At 43.6% G+C, this 17,433-nt stretch overlaps 1 protein-coding gene across 9 annotated transcripts in view; it reads right to left on the bottom strand.

Moving 5' to 3' along the window:
* PTPN13 (protein tyrosine phosphatase non-receptor type 13) overlaps window positions 1-17,433 on the bottom strand; it is a 981,974-nt gene that overhangs the window by 171,057 nt on the left and 793,484 nt on the right. For all 9 annotated transcript variants that reach the window (XM_086961883.1, XM_086961888.1, XM_086961886.1 and 6 more), the window contains 2 exons: window positions 10,203-10,264; window positions 1,942-2,003 (listed from right to left, as the gene is read on the bottom strand). In XM_086961883.1, the coding sequence (XP_086818009.1) occupies window positions 1,942-2,003; window positions 10,203-10,264 (124 nt within the window). The remainder of the gene's footprint in view (window positions 1-1,941; window positions 2,004-10,202; window positions 10,265-17,433) is intronic.

Here is a 17,433-nt window from a genome sequence, read left to right as displayed (position 1 = left end):
GCCTCGCTCTGCTAGTTTCTGACCCTTATTTCGACTATTTCTGCTACTTTCTGATCTCTTTTTTGCCTCTTTCTGCCTGTTGCTGACTTTTAGTTTTCCTCATTCTGCTCATTTGACCTTTATTTTGCCTCTCTCTGCTACTTTCTTACCTTTATTTTGCTTCTTTCTGCTTGTTTCTGAGCTCTATTTTGCCTTTTTCTTCTTTTCCCTGGGACCGGAGGGGAGTCTCAAGGCAGCAACGGTCCCAGCCAGCTCCCAACCTCCTGTAGGAGCTAGCATTTCTGCTCCACAGAGGGAGCTGCTGGAAAGGCAGCTCTCTCCATGCAGGAGCAATCATTTCATCTCTTTCTCTGCCCACATGTCTGAGCTGATAAAGGGATGCAACCTCTGCTTCCAGCAGGTGAGAGCACTTTGACTCTGCCCGCTGGAACCGGGGTGTTCAAACAGTTAAGTCTCAGGGTGGGCACCCTGGGAGATAGCAGGAGCCGGACCTGGGGTGTGTCGGTCCCCAGGGCCATATGGCTCCAGAAGGGGTGGTGTGCACACCCCCTCCTTTGATCTGTTCGGGACAGACACTGGGAGGTGGTGGGGCAGTGGGGCCATATATAGCCTCGGACAGGGGCCACTCGGCTGGCTTCCATGTGGAAATTGTTTATCTGGCCCAAGTGTGGTGGTGGTTCCCGGGCCAGTGGTCCGGGAGTACCCTGTTCGATTTGTTTATTCAGCCCATGGGGAGGTGGTGGTCCCTTGGGCCTCTAGAAGCCCTAGGGGTGGGGGTGTCGGTGGCCCCCTTCCATTTTTAAAAAAAGGTGGTGATCCCTGGGGCCTGGGAAGGTCCACGCGGCCCGCAATATGTTTATGTAGCCCGGGGAGGTTGTGGTCCCTGGGGCATAAAGATGCCCTCGAGGGGGCCACATGCCCCCCTCCTTTTATATTTACTATACAGGGCATGCCCCCAAGACCTGGCCCATCCGGGGCCTTCTTAAAAACAAGTGTGTGAGACAGCGTTTTTATTTTTTTTGCAGCGGTTGTGCAACTCCGTCATGTTTCCACAGCTTAAATTTAAGAAAAAGTGCTTTTTGAGGTTGTGGGGTCCCTCTCGGGCCCCAAGGCTTGGGGGTCAGGGTATTCTTTTCCTGACCCCTTTTCTTTTTTAACATGTTTTGTGTGGGACGCATCTGAAGCAGAGTCCCAAGATGGCTACCAACACTTCCTAGTTGAAGTGTTGGCAGCCAATCAGATTTCAGCACAGGGACTGCTAGCTCCTCGAAGGATATACGTTCCTGTATATCTAAATTTGGATTTCACCAGTTATAGTTAGCAGCGCTAACTAAAACCTGAGTCCCCCCCATGCACTGCTTATGGCCTCATATATGACATCACTCGTGACATATTTTATGACATAATTTATGACATAAATATTGTATGACATAAATAATAAGATCACCCCTGGGGGTGGGCCCCCAGGGGTCTCTAATGGCTCGAGGAGGGGGCCACGCAGCCCCCTACCCCTTTCTAAATACAACCCCAGAGGTAGGCTCCAAGGAGCGATTTACTAAATAAATGAGGCCCGGCTCCCATTTTATTTTCTCGATTCAGCGAGAGTCTTGCTGGTATGCTGCGTTTTTGGCCATTTGTTTTCTTGCTGGCCCAGCGGAGGGGTCCCTATGAGTTCCACCCATGGGGTTTAGGGGGTCAGGGTATCCCTACCCCGCCTCATATATCTTTTTTCAAGAACTTCAGGCCAGGGGACTAAGTCTCAGAGATTAGTTAGAAATCATCTCAATGCATCATCTTGTGAGAGCTGTGCCTGATAACCCTACTCCTGTGGTGAGAATGTTGTATTACAGAGACTAGGTCCTATAGTCTACTGAATTATATTTGGCACTGTATGTATGTTACCAGCACAATAAAAAGCTATTTGTAAAAGCAGTAAGTTACCTCTTGTTTTAAACTGTCAGGATCATTTTCACTTTTACCAAGATAGTCTCCATGATGATGACCTAAAAAGAATGAATGAAATATGAATAAATAAATGCAATGAGAAATCCAAATGCCAATAGTCAGACAGTAATTTGGAATACTGATTGTCAGCTCACACATTGAGTGGGTCTGATTTGTGAGAAAAGTTTAATATTGCCACCGCTAGTCTGAACATTACAACATTAATGCAGCGAGACCCATAAAAGAACTTTTACAAATGTTAACCGAAAGGGAACACTGGCACACCATATCCAATCAAAAACTGCCAGGCTCCAGCGTTCTTGTCAAGATTGGCATCAGATAATTATAAAAGCATCAAGTCTAATAAAATGATAAAAATGCATGCAGTGAAGATTGTTCATCCAAATTCTTAACATGACCACACAACAGTTGCACACTCACTAGCTTGTCTATCAAAGATAGTGCGTCAAAGCAGCTTTCATCATTTCATAATGTTAGCTGTACACCACTCAAAAATGTGAACTTTAATTAGGAGGCTTTACTATGTGAAAACTCGTGCACTATATTTAGGAGAAATTAATAGAGTTCTTTTGCATGGTACTATGGCAGAGGTTTGAAAGGTTCCAGTACATAAAATCCTACAGTGGTGGAAGTTGCAGGATGGAATAGAATGCCATGAAGAATGGTGGTGAAGGTGTGTTGCTGTATAAACTGCCAGGTTTATGCCTCTTGGATCATGCCCCTAGCAATTACCCAGAGTTTAAAAGTGTGTGCCGCTAGTTGGGAACCTGCTGCAGGGCCTCTGCAATGCAACAGCCTTGAATATTAGAGGGTCTTTCTGAGTAATATTGAAAGCTACAGAATCAAGGAGAAGGTGGATTTTATGCAGACCAGAATTACACAACTACAGATGTAGACCTACTCCCTTTCACATATGAGCAACAAGCAACACGCAATACGGAGCCATCTTTGGAGTCCACAAAACAAATATTTCTTGCGTAATCTTTGTGACAATGAGGCCATACATTTTAAAGACATCTTGAAGCACTGTTACTAATACCAAAAGCAGCTGGAGGACTTCTGCCTCACTTCCTTCTAAATAATCTAGGACACATCACTCTACCATTCTGCAACTTTAGCCTGTTCAAACGTCTATGATGCTACTCCTCTTTCGGTAGTCCCAACTTCTTCTTTCCTCTGCCCCGAGGTTGAAACAAAGCCTATGAAGCCATACTTCTTTATCAACGACATCTACAATCCACACCGTACGCACTCATGTAACAATAGCAACGGAAGGGTTTCCTAAGATATAATTTAGTTTTACATAGCCAACAGATAGTCATCAACAGAGTAAGAAATTATTTCAAATCAGTGAATCAATCCTTCAGCATTATTTTCATTATTATAAAACTGCAAATTACAAAAGCTCCCAAGGTGTCCTATCAGCTGGCATTGTTATTGCCAAATAGATGCTAGAAAAAGCTTCTGCTATGCACATCCGAAACTTGATAAACAAATGAAAACACCTTCTCGCTGCTATACCTTCGCTATCAGGGGGTCATAGTAGTCATCTAGCTAATTTTACACACATCAAATTAGCAATAACACCATTAACATATTCACTATTGTATACCACTGCATGGCAGAATCTACATTTTTTGGTCTTCTTACACCTTGACTTCACTCTACAAGTGCAAGCCTCACTAGGAGATGTCTATGTGGGTAAACAACGGTTCTGACACTTCCCTACCAAATCAAGTTCAATCAATTACTCTGCTGGACAAATGAGAAGAGGTGTATTGACCAATGTATAAAGTGTGTCTCACTAATGATGGGTTCATATTTAATCCAAATCCCGGTGAACATGTTTGAACCAATTATTTATGTCTTTTTTCTCATAAAGACATATTTGCGATTGTCTCAGAGTTATCCAACCATGACAGAGTAACAGTAAAAATACCTTCAACTCAATCTTTTTGCACCACTTAATTCCTTCTTTATTGCCAAAATTATCGCCATTAAAGCCAGTATACCTCCTAGTCCCCTTCCTGGTAATCAATCAGTTACACCCAGGAATCCTCATTCCTTGACTGAATTACCCAGATTCAGCAAGGAACTCTTTCTTAACCTGCTGATAGCTCTGGTAGCTGTTCCCCTCAAATCCTGAAGGAAGCATTTCATCCACTCCCGGCCCATGCTCTCTTTTTACTTAAGCCTTTAAAGAAGCAACTGTAGTCCCACTCATTAAGAAAACCAGTGCAGATCCACTTGTCCTTACTAATTATCGTCCCATCTCATTACTCCCTTTCCTGGCCAAAGTGTTGGAAGCCCACGTCACCAACTGCCTCTAATCCTTTGTAGAGCAATCTCAATTCCTCAATTCTCATCAAGCAGGATTTCGGCCCTTTTTAGGTCTTGACCTAAAGCATTGCTTTAGCAATGCTTGTTTGTCCAGATTCTGATAAGCGGTCCGAAAACTCTACTGAAACTGCGGATTAGCCACAGTTCATGTGAGACAGGCGTATGCACAAACCAGCCACGTCACAAACCACCATTTGTCTGTGCCTCGCATCAGACTTCAAAGCTGCCGCTCCCCCGCCCCCTCCCATCATACTTCAAAGGCTGCCGCTCCCATGCCTGCCGCTCCCATGCCCGCCGCATCAGACTTCAAAGGAATGCCCTTCTCTCCCTATACAGTGTTTTTCCCTGCTCTCGCGTTGGTCTGGCCGTGTCATGCTCGTTACTGATGATGTTTTTGTTGTGTTTTTATCGAGGCAACACAACAAAGATCCCGTGCACCAGTGCAGTCGCTCCCTGTTAAGTGCCGTCGTCCACATTCTTCAGTTGGTAGCTGCGCAGGATGGCCGGTGCAACTCTCCAGCCGCTGGTACTCTGAGCTCTTTTCTCCTGCCTAGGAAATAAGTACTGCTGTATACATCCTTTACTCGTGTGTGTGTGTGCGCGGCAGTACAGCGACTCACCTCTGTGCACTTCTGCTGTTGCTCTGTGCAAGTGCCACGATACCCATAACTGATACTTTCACCCTGTTAATCAACCTCTCTGCATCCTAGTTTTGTTTACATTATTAAAGTGTGCCTACGTGCTCGTGCTTTCAGTTAAAAAGTATGACCGATTAAAGGTTTTGCACATGACCTGGTGCCTCTTGATAGCTATCAAGCTATGAAGGCATCGAACTAGACGGTAATAGGACATCTCTCCAGGGGGTCAGTTCATGCCGTGTACATTTCTCCAACACGCATATACGCACACAGTATTTCTTATACACAGCACGTCCATCTCCAGCCTCGGATGTTAACTAAAGATGTATTGGCGGGAGTGGTCCACTTATGCATGCTTTGAGGCATGTAGAACATTTAATTCACCAACAGTTTTTCATTAGATAGCTGCTCTTTTATAGGACATTGCTAACTTTTCTTAAAATTTAAAGAACAGGTGAATGACCAGGGAAGACCATGCACCTATTATGGAAGTGCTCTAAATGCGGGCATAACTTCACATAGACTTTCTGTTGTGTAGGAGCAAAGGGTTTACATTTCGTTTTACTTGCAGATCAAGCACTTTTTGGTTCATTTTCACACTCTTTTTTTCTGTTTTCGACTGCTTTTGGAACAAAGAAAGGCTTGCACTTAGCTGCGCAGAAGATCAACGTGCAACTCTGGAATGTGTTAATTTGTTTTAACATTACTTTGAAGGAGCCCCTCACTGCATCACATCTTAGCTGCGCAGAAGACTGACAGGTGAACTCTGGAATGTGTTAATTTCTTTTTTTAATTTGAAGGAGCCCTTCACCTCATTGCATCATATTTTATATGGTAGGCACGGAAAACATATCTATAGAAAGCCTTGCTCATTATCGCTTAAATGGGATGGGCAAACTCTGGAATATGTTCATTTCTCTACACTTTGAAGGAGTTCCCATCCCACCCCCAAATGCCGTGTGTCTCATCCCGGGCTGGAGCAGCTCAAGTAGCTGTGGAATCAGCTGGGCAGTGTCTGGAGTCTTATCTCCAGCACGCCCAAGTTTTTCACAGGTTTTTGAAAGACCATTTGCATATTTACAAATCTTTGTAAACTTCTTACAGAGGCTTCGTTTTTTCTGGTTCCAGTACCCCTGGGCCTCCACTCTGCTATTCCTTACATTTGTATTTTACATTTACGGCCGTAGTGTGAGATTGCATTTCATGAAAAGAAATATAAAGTAGGGTTGCCAAAAGAAAAATACCGTCCATGTGTTTAAAGATCGTGCAAAGACCTTGTCTTGAAACTAACTAGGGTTTAAAATAAAAAAGTATGTATTCATTTATAATATGACTTTTCTGTCTTTGTTCCCTTTAATTATCAGTTTTGGATCATTCAGGCAGCCCTAGAACACAATTAAAAGTGCTTCAATTTATATTTGCTGTTCGAAGTATGCACAAAAAGTGCTGAAAATACAGCTTTAGGTGACTGCTTATTTTTGTACAGACTGTATCATCAAAATAATGAGCTGGCAAACCTAATCATAAAACTAGAATGTTGTTGCAGGATCAGCACATTATTTATTTCCTCCACCCTCGATCCCTGATTAATGCTATAATTGCAATAGTTTACCTTATATCTGAAACCCTGCCCTGCCGTCAATAACATGCTGAGTTACTTCAAGTGTCTGGGAATGCAGATTCCACACTTTACTTTACTCCACAACACTCTACTTTACTCCACTCCTCAAAACCACTCTGTTTTGATCCACTCCACTCTGCTTTACACCACTCTGCTTTACTCCACTTCACTCTACTTTACTCCATGCCACTGTAATTTTATCCACAGCACTCTTCTTTACTCCACTCCACCCCACCCTGCTTTTCTCTACCATGCTCTGCTTTGCTCCATGCCACTCTGCTTTACTCCACGCTACTCTGCTCAACGCCACTCAGCAATACTCCATGCCGCTCTGCTTTAATCCACTCCACTCATTGTCATTCTAATTTACTCCACTCTGCTTCACTCCGCTCCACTCTGCTTTACTCCAAGACACTCTACTCAAAACCACTCTGCTTTATTCCACTTTGCTTTACTCCACTCCACTCCACTCCACACCACTCTGCTTTACTCCACTCTATTTGACTCTACTCCACTCTATAGTAATCTGCTTTACTACACTCCACACCTCTCAGCTTTACTCCACGCCTCTCTACTCAACGCCACTCAGCAATACTCCATGCAGCTCTGCTTTAATTGACCCCACGCAACGTCACTCTAATATACCCCACTCTGCCTTACCCCACTCTGCCTTACCCCACTCTGCCTTACCCCACTCTGCCGTACCCCACTCTGCCTTACCCCACTCTGCTTTACTCCACGCCACTCTACTCAATACCGCTCTGCTTTACTCCACTCCACTCTGATTTATTCCACTCCACTCTACTCAACTCAGCGCCACTCTACTTTACTCCATGACAGGCTGCTTTACTCCACTCTGCTGTACTCAAGTCAACGCCACTCTACTTTACCCCATGCCACTCTACTCTACTCAGTGCCACTCTGCATTACTCCACTCCACCACTCCACTTTACTTCATTCCACTCCACTCACAGTCTTTCAAACATGGTCCTATTGTTGCCTTGCATGCTCTAGCTAAAGTCATGATTTTATAAGTCATTATAGTGGCTTTTGCTCACTAATTTGACATGCATAATCCAACCACTAAATTTGTATATGAACAGAATGCATATCATTTGACTCTTGACATAAACATTGATACACTCAGAATGACGCATAAGGTATCAAAGCAGTTGGCTCATAGGTGAGATGCAACTGGTTATAAATATCTGTCATTTGGACCGTAAAGACACAAACCATACCACAATAATGTGCCAGTAAATGCCAAATGCCAGTCCAACTTCAGCTTCTACCAATACAATTTAAGAGGTTGTTATTTCATTATCTGCAATTAGTGCCTTAAAATTGGCAGTACTAAAGGTACACATCCGTGAGTCCAAAAATGAGTATGTTTTTAAGAAAAGGCTAGCTAGTTATGAAATGGCTTTATCAAAACCAAGATTTAGGTTTTTATCAACTTGAAACCAAAATGTCACCAATTTAGCATACAATTTACACTTAAATAATGAATTGCTTGATAAGCTGCATCTTAAGGCTTTTGTAGTTGATGCATACCAACTTTAATCTAGTAAAATAAAGACAGAAATCATAAAAGGTAGCTGCACAACAAATATTTGTATTGAATGTAAAACCTTTCTACAAGAAACAGGAGAAGCAGATAAAACAGTTTAGCTTGAGGAATATCTGCATCTGCAAAATAATATCCTCAATTGTGTGGAAGTTCAGAAAATGGGTAGCGTACATGTAGCCCAAGTTAACAACAAGTCATAAGGGAAGAGACTCAATAATCAAAATACATTTAAGGGAGATGAAGCAAATAAACATTCAAACTCCAAAAAGGGGGAAATACCAAGAATCCAATGTTTACTCAGCCGAGAGGCTTCGACAGTTAAACATATTAATCAAGGGTCACAAAAAGATGCTCTAATGCACCCTAAAGGAATATTAATTCACGAAAATAAATAGTGACTGTATTGAACTGGCTGCCATCAAAAGCGGTGCAAAAACACTGATGAATGAATAAAAAAAAGTTTACCTTGACTATTAACCTCCTCAAACCTACTGGTAATTCAACTTTTTACCACTAAACTTCATCAATGTGACACTGAAAATATCCAACTATTTGTATCAAGGTGAATAGCTGGTCAATTATTTATCCCCTTATCCCTCCTAGATATAAAGAACATTGCAAATCTGTAAAGATGAGGCGGAGGCAGGAGATTGTAGTTTGGGATTTATTCAGGAGAAGAGAGCCGTCCAGCATGAGGGGAAGACAGCAGCTGCAACTGCCAAACAGGGAACACTCGGGAGGAAACTTAATCAAAATCCCACCCCAATTTTGAAAAAAATACATTATCGGTCTTAAACATAATGCTCCAATCTAACCCTTTTTTGCCTTGTATTCCCAGGTTGGAATGACTCGATTGGACTTCAAAAGAACAAATTAATATGTTTTCATGAATAAATGCATACTTTTATATTTCTTTCATACATGTGTTTTGTCTTGTATATGTCTCTTACTGTACATGTTTTTTGTAATGTTGGAGCAGCTCTATTATATGGGTTTCCGTATAAAGAATTATTTGATTGAGCAGCCGTATTGATTGATTCGGTCTTCCAATGATTAGACCTATTTCATTGTAGAAGAAAGGCATTATTTTTTTATTCATACCTGTTGAAAACAAATTTTCCTTTTCAGTTGTAGCATTGAGACTGCCACCTACAAAGTTTTAGACAACATGAGCCGATTCCTCAATGGTGGGGCGCATGTTCTTTTGTTTAAATTTCAGAAGCTTTTCTAACAGTTGTTTATAGTAGATTAATAGTAACTATGGAACATCACACACTGCATGGGCATTTGTGTGTGGTCCTGAGATGGTAGTTCTTTTTTCTAATCTACACATTTCAGCTGGTTAATACTGGAAGCCACATACTGAGGGTGCTACAATGCCCTGTACTTGTACCTTTAACTATATTGCTCGATGTTTCGGGGGTGTGCAGATGACACTTGACCCTATTTAAAATCTGTGCCCATTTCAAAATATACTGACCTTTTTCATTAACCTCATCAAACTCCAAGCAGGAATGGCCTACACCTTTTTGCCGCCGAACTCCCCAGAAAGTGGAGTTACTTTTGTTATCGCTCGATATTAAGAACACTGTTGATCTTATGCTCCTTGTTGAGCTGACAGTAAAAGACAATATTGTCCCTATTCCTGAGAGAACTTTAGGCTTTAATCTGGACTTTTCTCTGTCACTACTTCCTCACATAAACAGGAGAAAGACAATAATTTCCCTTCACCCTAAAAACATAAAACAAAAAATTTAAAATATATGCTGTCTCCTGTCTACCTAAGAATGTCAGCCCAGTCAACAAACAAAACCGCGAGGGGCAGGGAAAAACTTGCTTGTTAGTCATCCACGAAAATTGCTAACTAAGAGTTTTCATTGCAACAGTGGTTGGTCTCCTAAATCATAACAATTTGAAGAAACTGGTGATATGCATCACTGCATTTTTGCTCAATTTGAAGGTCTTGCCCGACTTGAACCACTAATGGGAAAGAAGCTTTCCTTCACATTGGCACAAGAACATATATGTCTCCAGACTTCATTTGAGAGAAAATGCTTAAAATGCTTACCATTGACTTTGGAAGGCAAATCTGACAATAGAGAAATGCTTGGAACAACAGGGTGACCATCTCTGTAAGATAAAACATATATGCATTTTATGTTTCATTTCTGAAAGGTTAAGCAAATTATAAATGAGAAAATCAGAACTTTTAAAAGTAATTAGTAATTTGATTTAACTTTCATGTCATAATAACAGAATGTACACCTCCTGCAATTGTAATGCACACAGAAAACTAAAATGATTCATATTAACAAATGATAACACAGTAAACAATTTAAACATAGAATATAAATATTTATAAGGAGAGCAAATCTGCTTCTTTTTCTCATAGTTCACGAGCAGCATGACAACTATAACTGAATTCTGCTTGAAAGAGAAAACCTGTAAATATAAAACCATACTAATGATATTTTAATATGCCCCATGTACATTTTTAGGAATAGAAAGTCCTACATGAGTTGATAAATGGTACAAAACAACATAAGCTGCACTGCTGCAGAAGGAATTTACATTTATAATTGTACAAAACTAGCCCTGGCAGATCCAAGTTTGTGCATGGCAAAACAGAGGAAAAGGATGTCAGTCTACATTAACAGAGGATCACTCCACAGTGTCTACCATCTATTAAATATCCGATTTCAGCACATCTTCTCACGATAAACATGTTTTCCTACTTTTATACTACTCAACCTCTCTGCCACCTTTGATACAGCTGACCATATTATACACCTAATCTTGATACCAATGGAGCAGTGCTCTCCTGGTACTGTTCATACCTTATCAACTGATCATAATCATAATCTATTTTCTGGTATTAAGCTATCTCTGCGCTTCACTCGCTTTCCAGGAATAGAGGAGATCAGTCCTGAAACCAACTTCTGTATACCATGAATAGCATGAATAGCAAAAAGGCATTCCATCTACTCACAACTTTCATGCCCTTCACTGACACTTTCACTCACTACAATTTGCTTGTAATCTACTTAAAATCCAAAGAATCTGCCTCATTTGACCATTCAGGCTAAACACATATATATGCTTATAACATATTACACTAGCATATCACACTTCGGCATAAAACCCTTCCTGTCAATAGACTGGATCACCAGGTAATATAGATCAATATTCAATTTCCTGTTTCTGGCCCACTATCCATTCTCCACGTATCACTCTATGCCAATACCAATGCTTCTGTACATCCGATCACTTTACCTCCTGGGAATTAAATACTGGGCCTTGTTAGGAAATTCATGAAATCAGTTCTTTAAATCCACTATCCAGCCCACACCTTACAGAAGGCAACGTTTTAAAAAGCCCTGTGTTCACTTTTATTATTTTCTAAATCAATAATTGCTCCACTTATCCCACGAGGCATTATCCGGGCATCTTTTATGTAAGTGTAGTGTTTTATTGTGTTTAAAAAAAAATAATTATTGTGTATAATTCTGGTGTATTTTCTTTTGACCACAGAGCGTTTAGCTTATTTATAAAGTTCCTTTTTGGAGCCATGCTAGATGTGTCCACATAGTAATTTGATTTCACGTTTCTTTACTTGGAGGTGCAGACGTAAAATAATAGCGATATGTTTAAATCAAAGGAAAGTATGTGCATACAGCCGGAGGGCTGTGCAGTTTAACTTTCCACTTTTATTTTCACAGATTTGCAGAATAATTGCAGATCAGTTCAATTACCGATTATGCGGTAATTGTATGTATATTTCATTAAGCATGACAATTGTGTGCATATTGAGAAAAACAGCAGGCATTGGCCAAGGGAGTTAGTTTCCCTATGTCCTGATGAGAAGCGGATAGGGGCACGGCTTGAAACATGTTGACCTTGTAGGAAAGCAGACACATAATTTTTCCTCTCCTACCTTTCACTTTTTAAGCATACCGACTAGGGGTCAGGATAAATAGGTCAAACCTACTAGCTAAGTTTTTTTAGACGTCACCCCCCCACTCCTATTTTTCAACAACTTCTTTATCATTATATAGTCTACCGCTTAGTTCGTAGGTCGCAGCATGCCTCGTTCCACAGCAGAACAGGATGGACCCAATGATGAAGCATGCCACCAAGGGGGTAACCCCTGATGGGTGAGGGTTTCACAAGAAAACTTTTGTTTTCTCCAGTGGAGGGTCAATTTTCTTGACATGGCTGAATTCCATATTAGTGATGTAACGCTTTATGCAGCTGATGAACCCAGTGTTCACTACCTCTTGTTTTTGGTACACGTAAAGGCAGCATGCAGCTGCTGGAGCTTCTCCAATCAATATCGGAAATTGCGTTTTCATTTTAAGCAACCCACATAGGTTAAGAAGCATTTTAAAACACTTTATCAAAAAGAGGGAGAGAGAGGCTAATGCTAGGTTCTGACTCCTGAAATGTAAAGTGTAACACTCAAATCCGCAAAGTGGATCATGTGAACCTAGCCAGGGAGAAGGTTTCTTCAGGGCTGGCCAGATTTTTGATGGTGCCGTTTTGGAAAAGAAAATTATTTTCTTGAGTCCCCTCACTCACCCAAGGTTGCCCTTAGGTGACATGCTTCATCATTGGGGCCATCCCAAGCATCTACTGCTTGGGGCGTGCTGTGACTTGCGAGGAATACGTAGGAGCACTATTAGTGAAGCTTTGTGTAGTGTAGTGTGTGGTGTGGAGTGATGATGAGCGATAATTAAAAATACCTAGCAAGTAAGCCAACATTTTATTCTTGCCTCTAGTTGGTATGTTAAACAGGGGGTTGGATAAATGAAAAATAACTTATGTTGTCACAGTCCCTAGTACCCTGTCGACATGCTTCAAGGTGTCCCCTATACCAGTGGTGAGGGTACAGTTGCACGAGCCCTGTACCCCTACAGTGTCTAAGTCAATTCTTAGACATTGTAAGTGCAGTAATTCCATTAAGAGTATATGGTGCTGGGAGTTTGCCATTAAAAACTCCATGGTACCACAAAGGCTTTACTGAAAACTATGAAGTTTGGTATCAAACTTCTCAGCACATTAAACCCACACTGATGCCAGTGTGGGATTTAAGGAAACATACACACAGTGGGCATCATAGAGCTTCCCCCTTAAATCACTAGCTGCCACCACCAGACTTGTTTCTGGGCCTCTGGGTCGAGAGCCTGCGGCTCCCTGGGGTCTGAAACAATGAATATCCTGGGATGAGGAGCCAAGCCTCCTCCCCCAGGATGGGGTTACCGCCTTTGTGAGCTTCCCCAGGCCCTTGGCTGCTTCCAGCAACTGGCCCCCACCTGTTCTGACCCCCACTTCGGGTGGAAGAATTGGCGGGCAAACCAAGTGAGGAAGGGAGGTGTGCCCACCTTTGCCAACCCCTCAGGCGGGGGAGGTGAGGTGAAGCACAACTCTCAGTCCCCGCCATCTTTAAGACTGGGTGACCCAGCCAACCAGAGTGAGGCATATGTCCCCATCCAACTGTAGGTTGGCATGATAAGGGGTGTGTACCCGCCCCAAGGAAGGGACCCATTGGTCCCAACCTTTACCTACTTATAGTGCCCCTAAATTTAATATTTAGGGGCAACACCGAACCTTGCCCCACTCACACAAGAAACTACCAAGAAGAAAGCAAGAACGACCAAACAGCCTTGCTGAAGCTAAGAAGAGATCGCCGAGTGACTTGGCAACAGCCCTACAGGCCTGTCCCCACCTCGAACCTGCAGAAGCGAAACTCTGTTGTGTCTTTCAGCCAGCAACCTCGAGAACCACGAGGAACTGCCCTGCCTTCCACAAACAAGCATTTACAATGCAATGGTCTCTGCATTGTTAAAGTTAGAGCTATTGGCATTGCTCATGACATTATTTTTATTTATGTTTTTGTTTTTAAAACATATAAATAAATGGCAGTCATTTACAATGCCAATAGCTTAATCTCTCGCAAATGCGAGACCTATTGCATTTGCACCCACACTCAGAGCCACACACACAAAGCCACCCACACACACCCACACAGAGCCACCCACACAGTCATTCACACAGAGCCACCCACACACACAGAGCCACCCACACACACAGAGCCACCCTCACACAGACCCACCTACACACACACACACACAGCCAACCTCACACAGGCCCACCTACAAAAATCTACCCACACAGAACCCAACACACACACAGAGCCCAACACACACACACACACACAGACAGAGCCACACACACACACACACACACACACACACACACACAGACAGAGCCACACACACAGAGACACAGACAGAGCCACAAACACAGAAACACAGACAGAGCCATGCACACACAAACACAGACAGGGCCGCACACACACAGACACAGACAGAGCCACACACACACACACACAGACACACACAGACACACACAGACTGCAGCAGTGAAGGGATGGTGCAGTGGGGCTGAGGAGAGAGTGCAGCAGTGAAGGGACTGTGTAGGGAGGGGCTGAGGATAGAGTGCAGCAGTGAAGGGACGGGACAGGGAGAGGCTGAGGAGAGAGTGAAACAGTGAAGGGACAGTGCAGTGAGAGGCTGAGGAGAGGGTGCATTGAGAGGCTGAGGAGAGAGTGCAGCAGTGAAGGGACGGTGCAGTGGGGGGGCTGATCAGAGTTCATTGGTGTGTGACATGTCTGAAAGGGGTAGCAGAAAATTCATAGACACTCAAAAATTGGTCATTGCTTATGAGAAAGTGTTACTCTAAGTGTCACACATATGTCGGTAGAATGTCACACATTTGCCAACTGAAACCACAGAAATATCACAAATTAAGAATATGAAAACTTGGCAGCTATGCAGTTAGCGGTGGAGGTCCCATCAAATCCCTTTGCAGTAAGAGTCAGCTGCAGGAGCCATGATAACTTGTTCATGCTGTGGTTGGTGCACTATGTGCACCAGCAGTCCAATAAGGAGGACAGTGAAGGGCTACACAAGGACTGTCGATGTAGCCAGTGCACCACTGCATAGCGCCGTAACCGCAGGCAACACATCTCATCAAACCTAGGCAGAGAGTGTCTAGATTTTGAAAAAAAAAAACTCGAAAATTTCACAAACATGCAATAAGGACTGCAATTTCACATCCACAGACACAACAGTGCCCACCAGCATTGAGAACACATACAAGACACTAAAAGAAATAAAATATTTGAAACTCCTACAGCAGTATAATCTATGTTGATTAAATTGACTTCTAAAAAGGTGTGTAACTAATCCTGCAATGGAATGCATACAAGCTTGCCTCCCTCTGTGTTCAGTCTACCCTCTCTAAAACTGGGATCTGTGCTAAAATTAGTGAAAATGCCAGGATAGATTATGAACAATCAGGAATGCCCCTGCCTATTCCAAATAGCCAGGTCACCTAACCTAGGCAGAGCAAGCATGCAGTGGTAGCTGCTGAGTGCGCACTGCAGGAGATAATTTACATTTTTGGCAAATCAAGAGGCAATGTATCACCAGATTTATGAAGCTCTTCATTGCATGACATAAACGTTGTTGCAGTATCAAGAAGAGAAAAATGACGTGCTACACTAAATCCTGATAAGTGACACTTGGCAAGGTTGTGGGTGTGGCTTTGGGTGGGGGTCCAGAGCGTTCAGTTAAGAAGGCATGCATCCTGAGACCACCTTCAAGGCGTTTCGGAAAAGCATAGCTCTTCAAACGTGTGCTCTTGAAAAAGTCTAACACGTACACTATACGTGGGCTTGAAAATGACTAACTATGTACCCTAACCATATGTGGTCAAAATGTCCTTACTAGAGCGGGCTAAAACGAGTGATTAAAATTCTTACCACTTAATCACAACGGGCAAGGTTAAAAGCTATGCACAATAAATATAGATGGTTAAAAAGCCTACACAGGCACAATAAAAAGCATGGGGTAAACAGTCTAACAATTCACAAACAAGAACTCACTGACGTCCATGGAAGCAAAAAAAAGCCTTACCGGAAGTCAGGCAAGAATGCCTGTGACGGGGGCGGGCCGCGTCCGGACCGGAAGAGGAGGCAGGCGAAGTGAAAGCGTCTCGGGGCCCGCGGCTCCTGTGAGCGGTGGAGAGCCCCGGGGCCGCCAGCAGAAGCAAGTGTTGCGGGGCTACCTTGACCAAGAGGGAGCCCCGGGAATGAAGCTGGCGTGCTGAGAGCGGAGTCCCCCGAGATTGGCCCGGTAAGTTGAAAAGGGCTGGGGGCTCGGTGCACTTGTGTGTGTGCTCGTGTGTGTATGTATGTGTGCGACGGCGCGGGGGGGGCTCGGTGCACTTGTGTGTGTGTGCGCGCGCGCGTGTGTGTGTGTGTGTATGTGTGCAGGGGGTGTGTCTGTATGTATGTACCTGCGTGCATGGGCGTTCGTGTGTGTGTCTGTGTGAATGCGTAGACAGCAGCTGGCCACAGCGCGCTCGTACTTGTGCGCGTGCCAGTTTGAAATCGCCTCCAAGGCGATGCGTGCGGCCAGGATTGTCTCCTGGAAAGCAGACACGGCGAGCAATAGGTTCTCGGCGAGAACGCGCTTCCGCGCGCTTAGCCGAGACCTAAAAAGACTTTGTCTCCTGTGAACACTGGATTTGTTCACCCACAGAATCTGGCCACATATGTGAGTATGCACGAGTTCAAATAGCCCAACACTGCGAGGAGGTCTCCCTGGCGATCCTGATACAAGATCTGGTGATATCTGACTTTCCTCGAATCTCCCGGCAAAGCCTGGAGCCCCTTTCTTGAGACTACCCTGATACCGACCAGAGCTGGTAAGAGAAATCCAACACCTAAATACACCCCAGCACCTAAAGTCTCACGGTCTTGGGTGACCCAACCGACCGTGTCCCAGCATCCCCAGGCATCCCAACTTACCTCTCCAACTAGTGGTCACCTCCAGAAGATCTTCGTCCCCGAGCATGCAGTCTTTGTTGAAACCAGAGAATCCCCATTGCAATCAACAGGGCACCTGATGCCAAAACAACACCCTGCACCCAGCTGCCCCTGTGCCTCTGTGGGTGTACTTTGGGTGCTAACTAGGATCCCTCTTTGCCCTGAGCTAAACCACAGGAGATTTGCTCCCGCAACCCAGTGTCTTGCTCCTAAGCAGCCACCAACTGGAGGCCCCCATCCCCCACTGGATAACACTGGGCCTCAGCACTCTGCACCCGGCCATCCTAGTGCGGCTGAGGGTGTTCCTTGACCCTGGGGGAACTCTTGTTTTAACCCCAGAAACTCATCCCCAAAGACCAAGTACTTACCTGGTAACCAATAACCTAATTTCTCTCCATAGGAATAT

This window comes from Lissotriton vulgaris, chromosome 3_1 (genome assembly GCF_964263255.1).
Source record: "Lissotriton vulgaris chromosome 3_1, aLisVul1.2, whole genome shotgun sequence".
Classification (NCBI taxonomy): domain Eukaryota; kingdom Metazoa; phylum Chordata; class Amphibia; order Caudata; family Salamandridae; genus Lissotriton; species Lissotriton vulgaris.
Note: the sequence above shows the minus strand (reverse complement) of the source record. Positions and strands in the feature narration are given on the sequence as shown.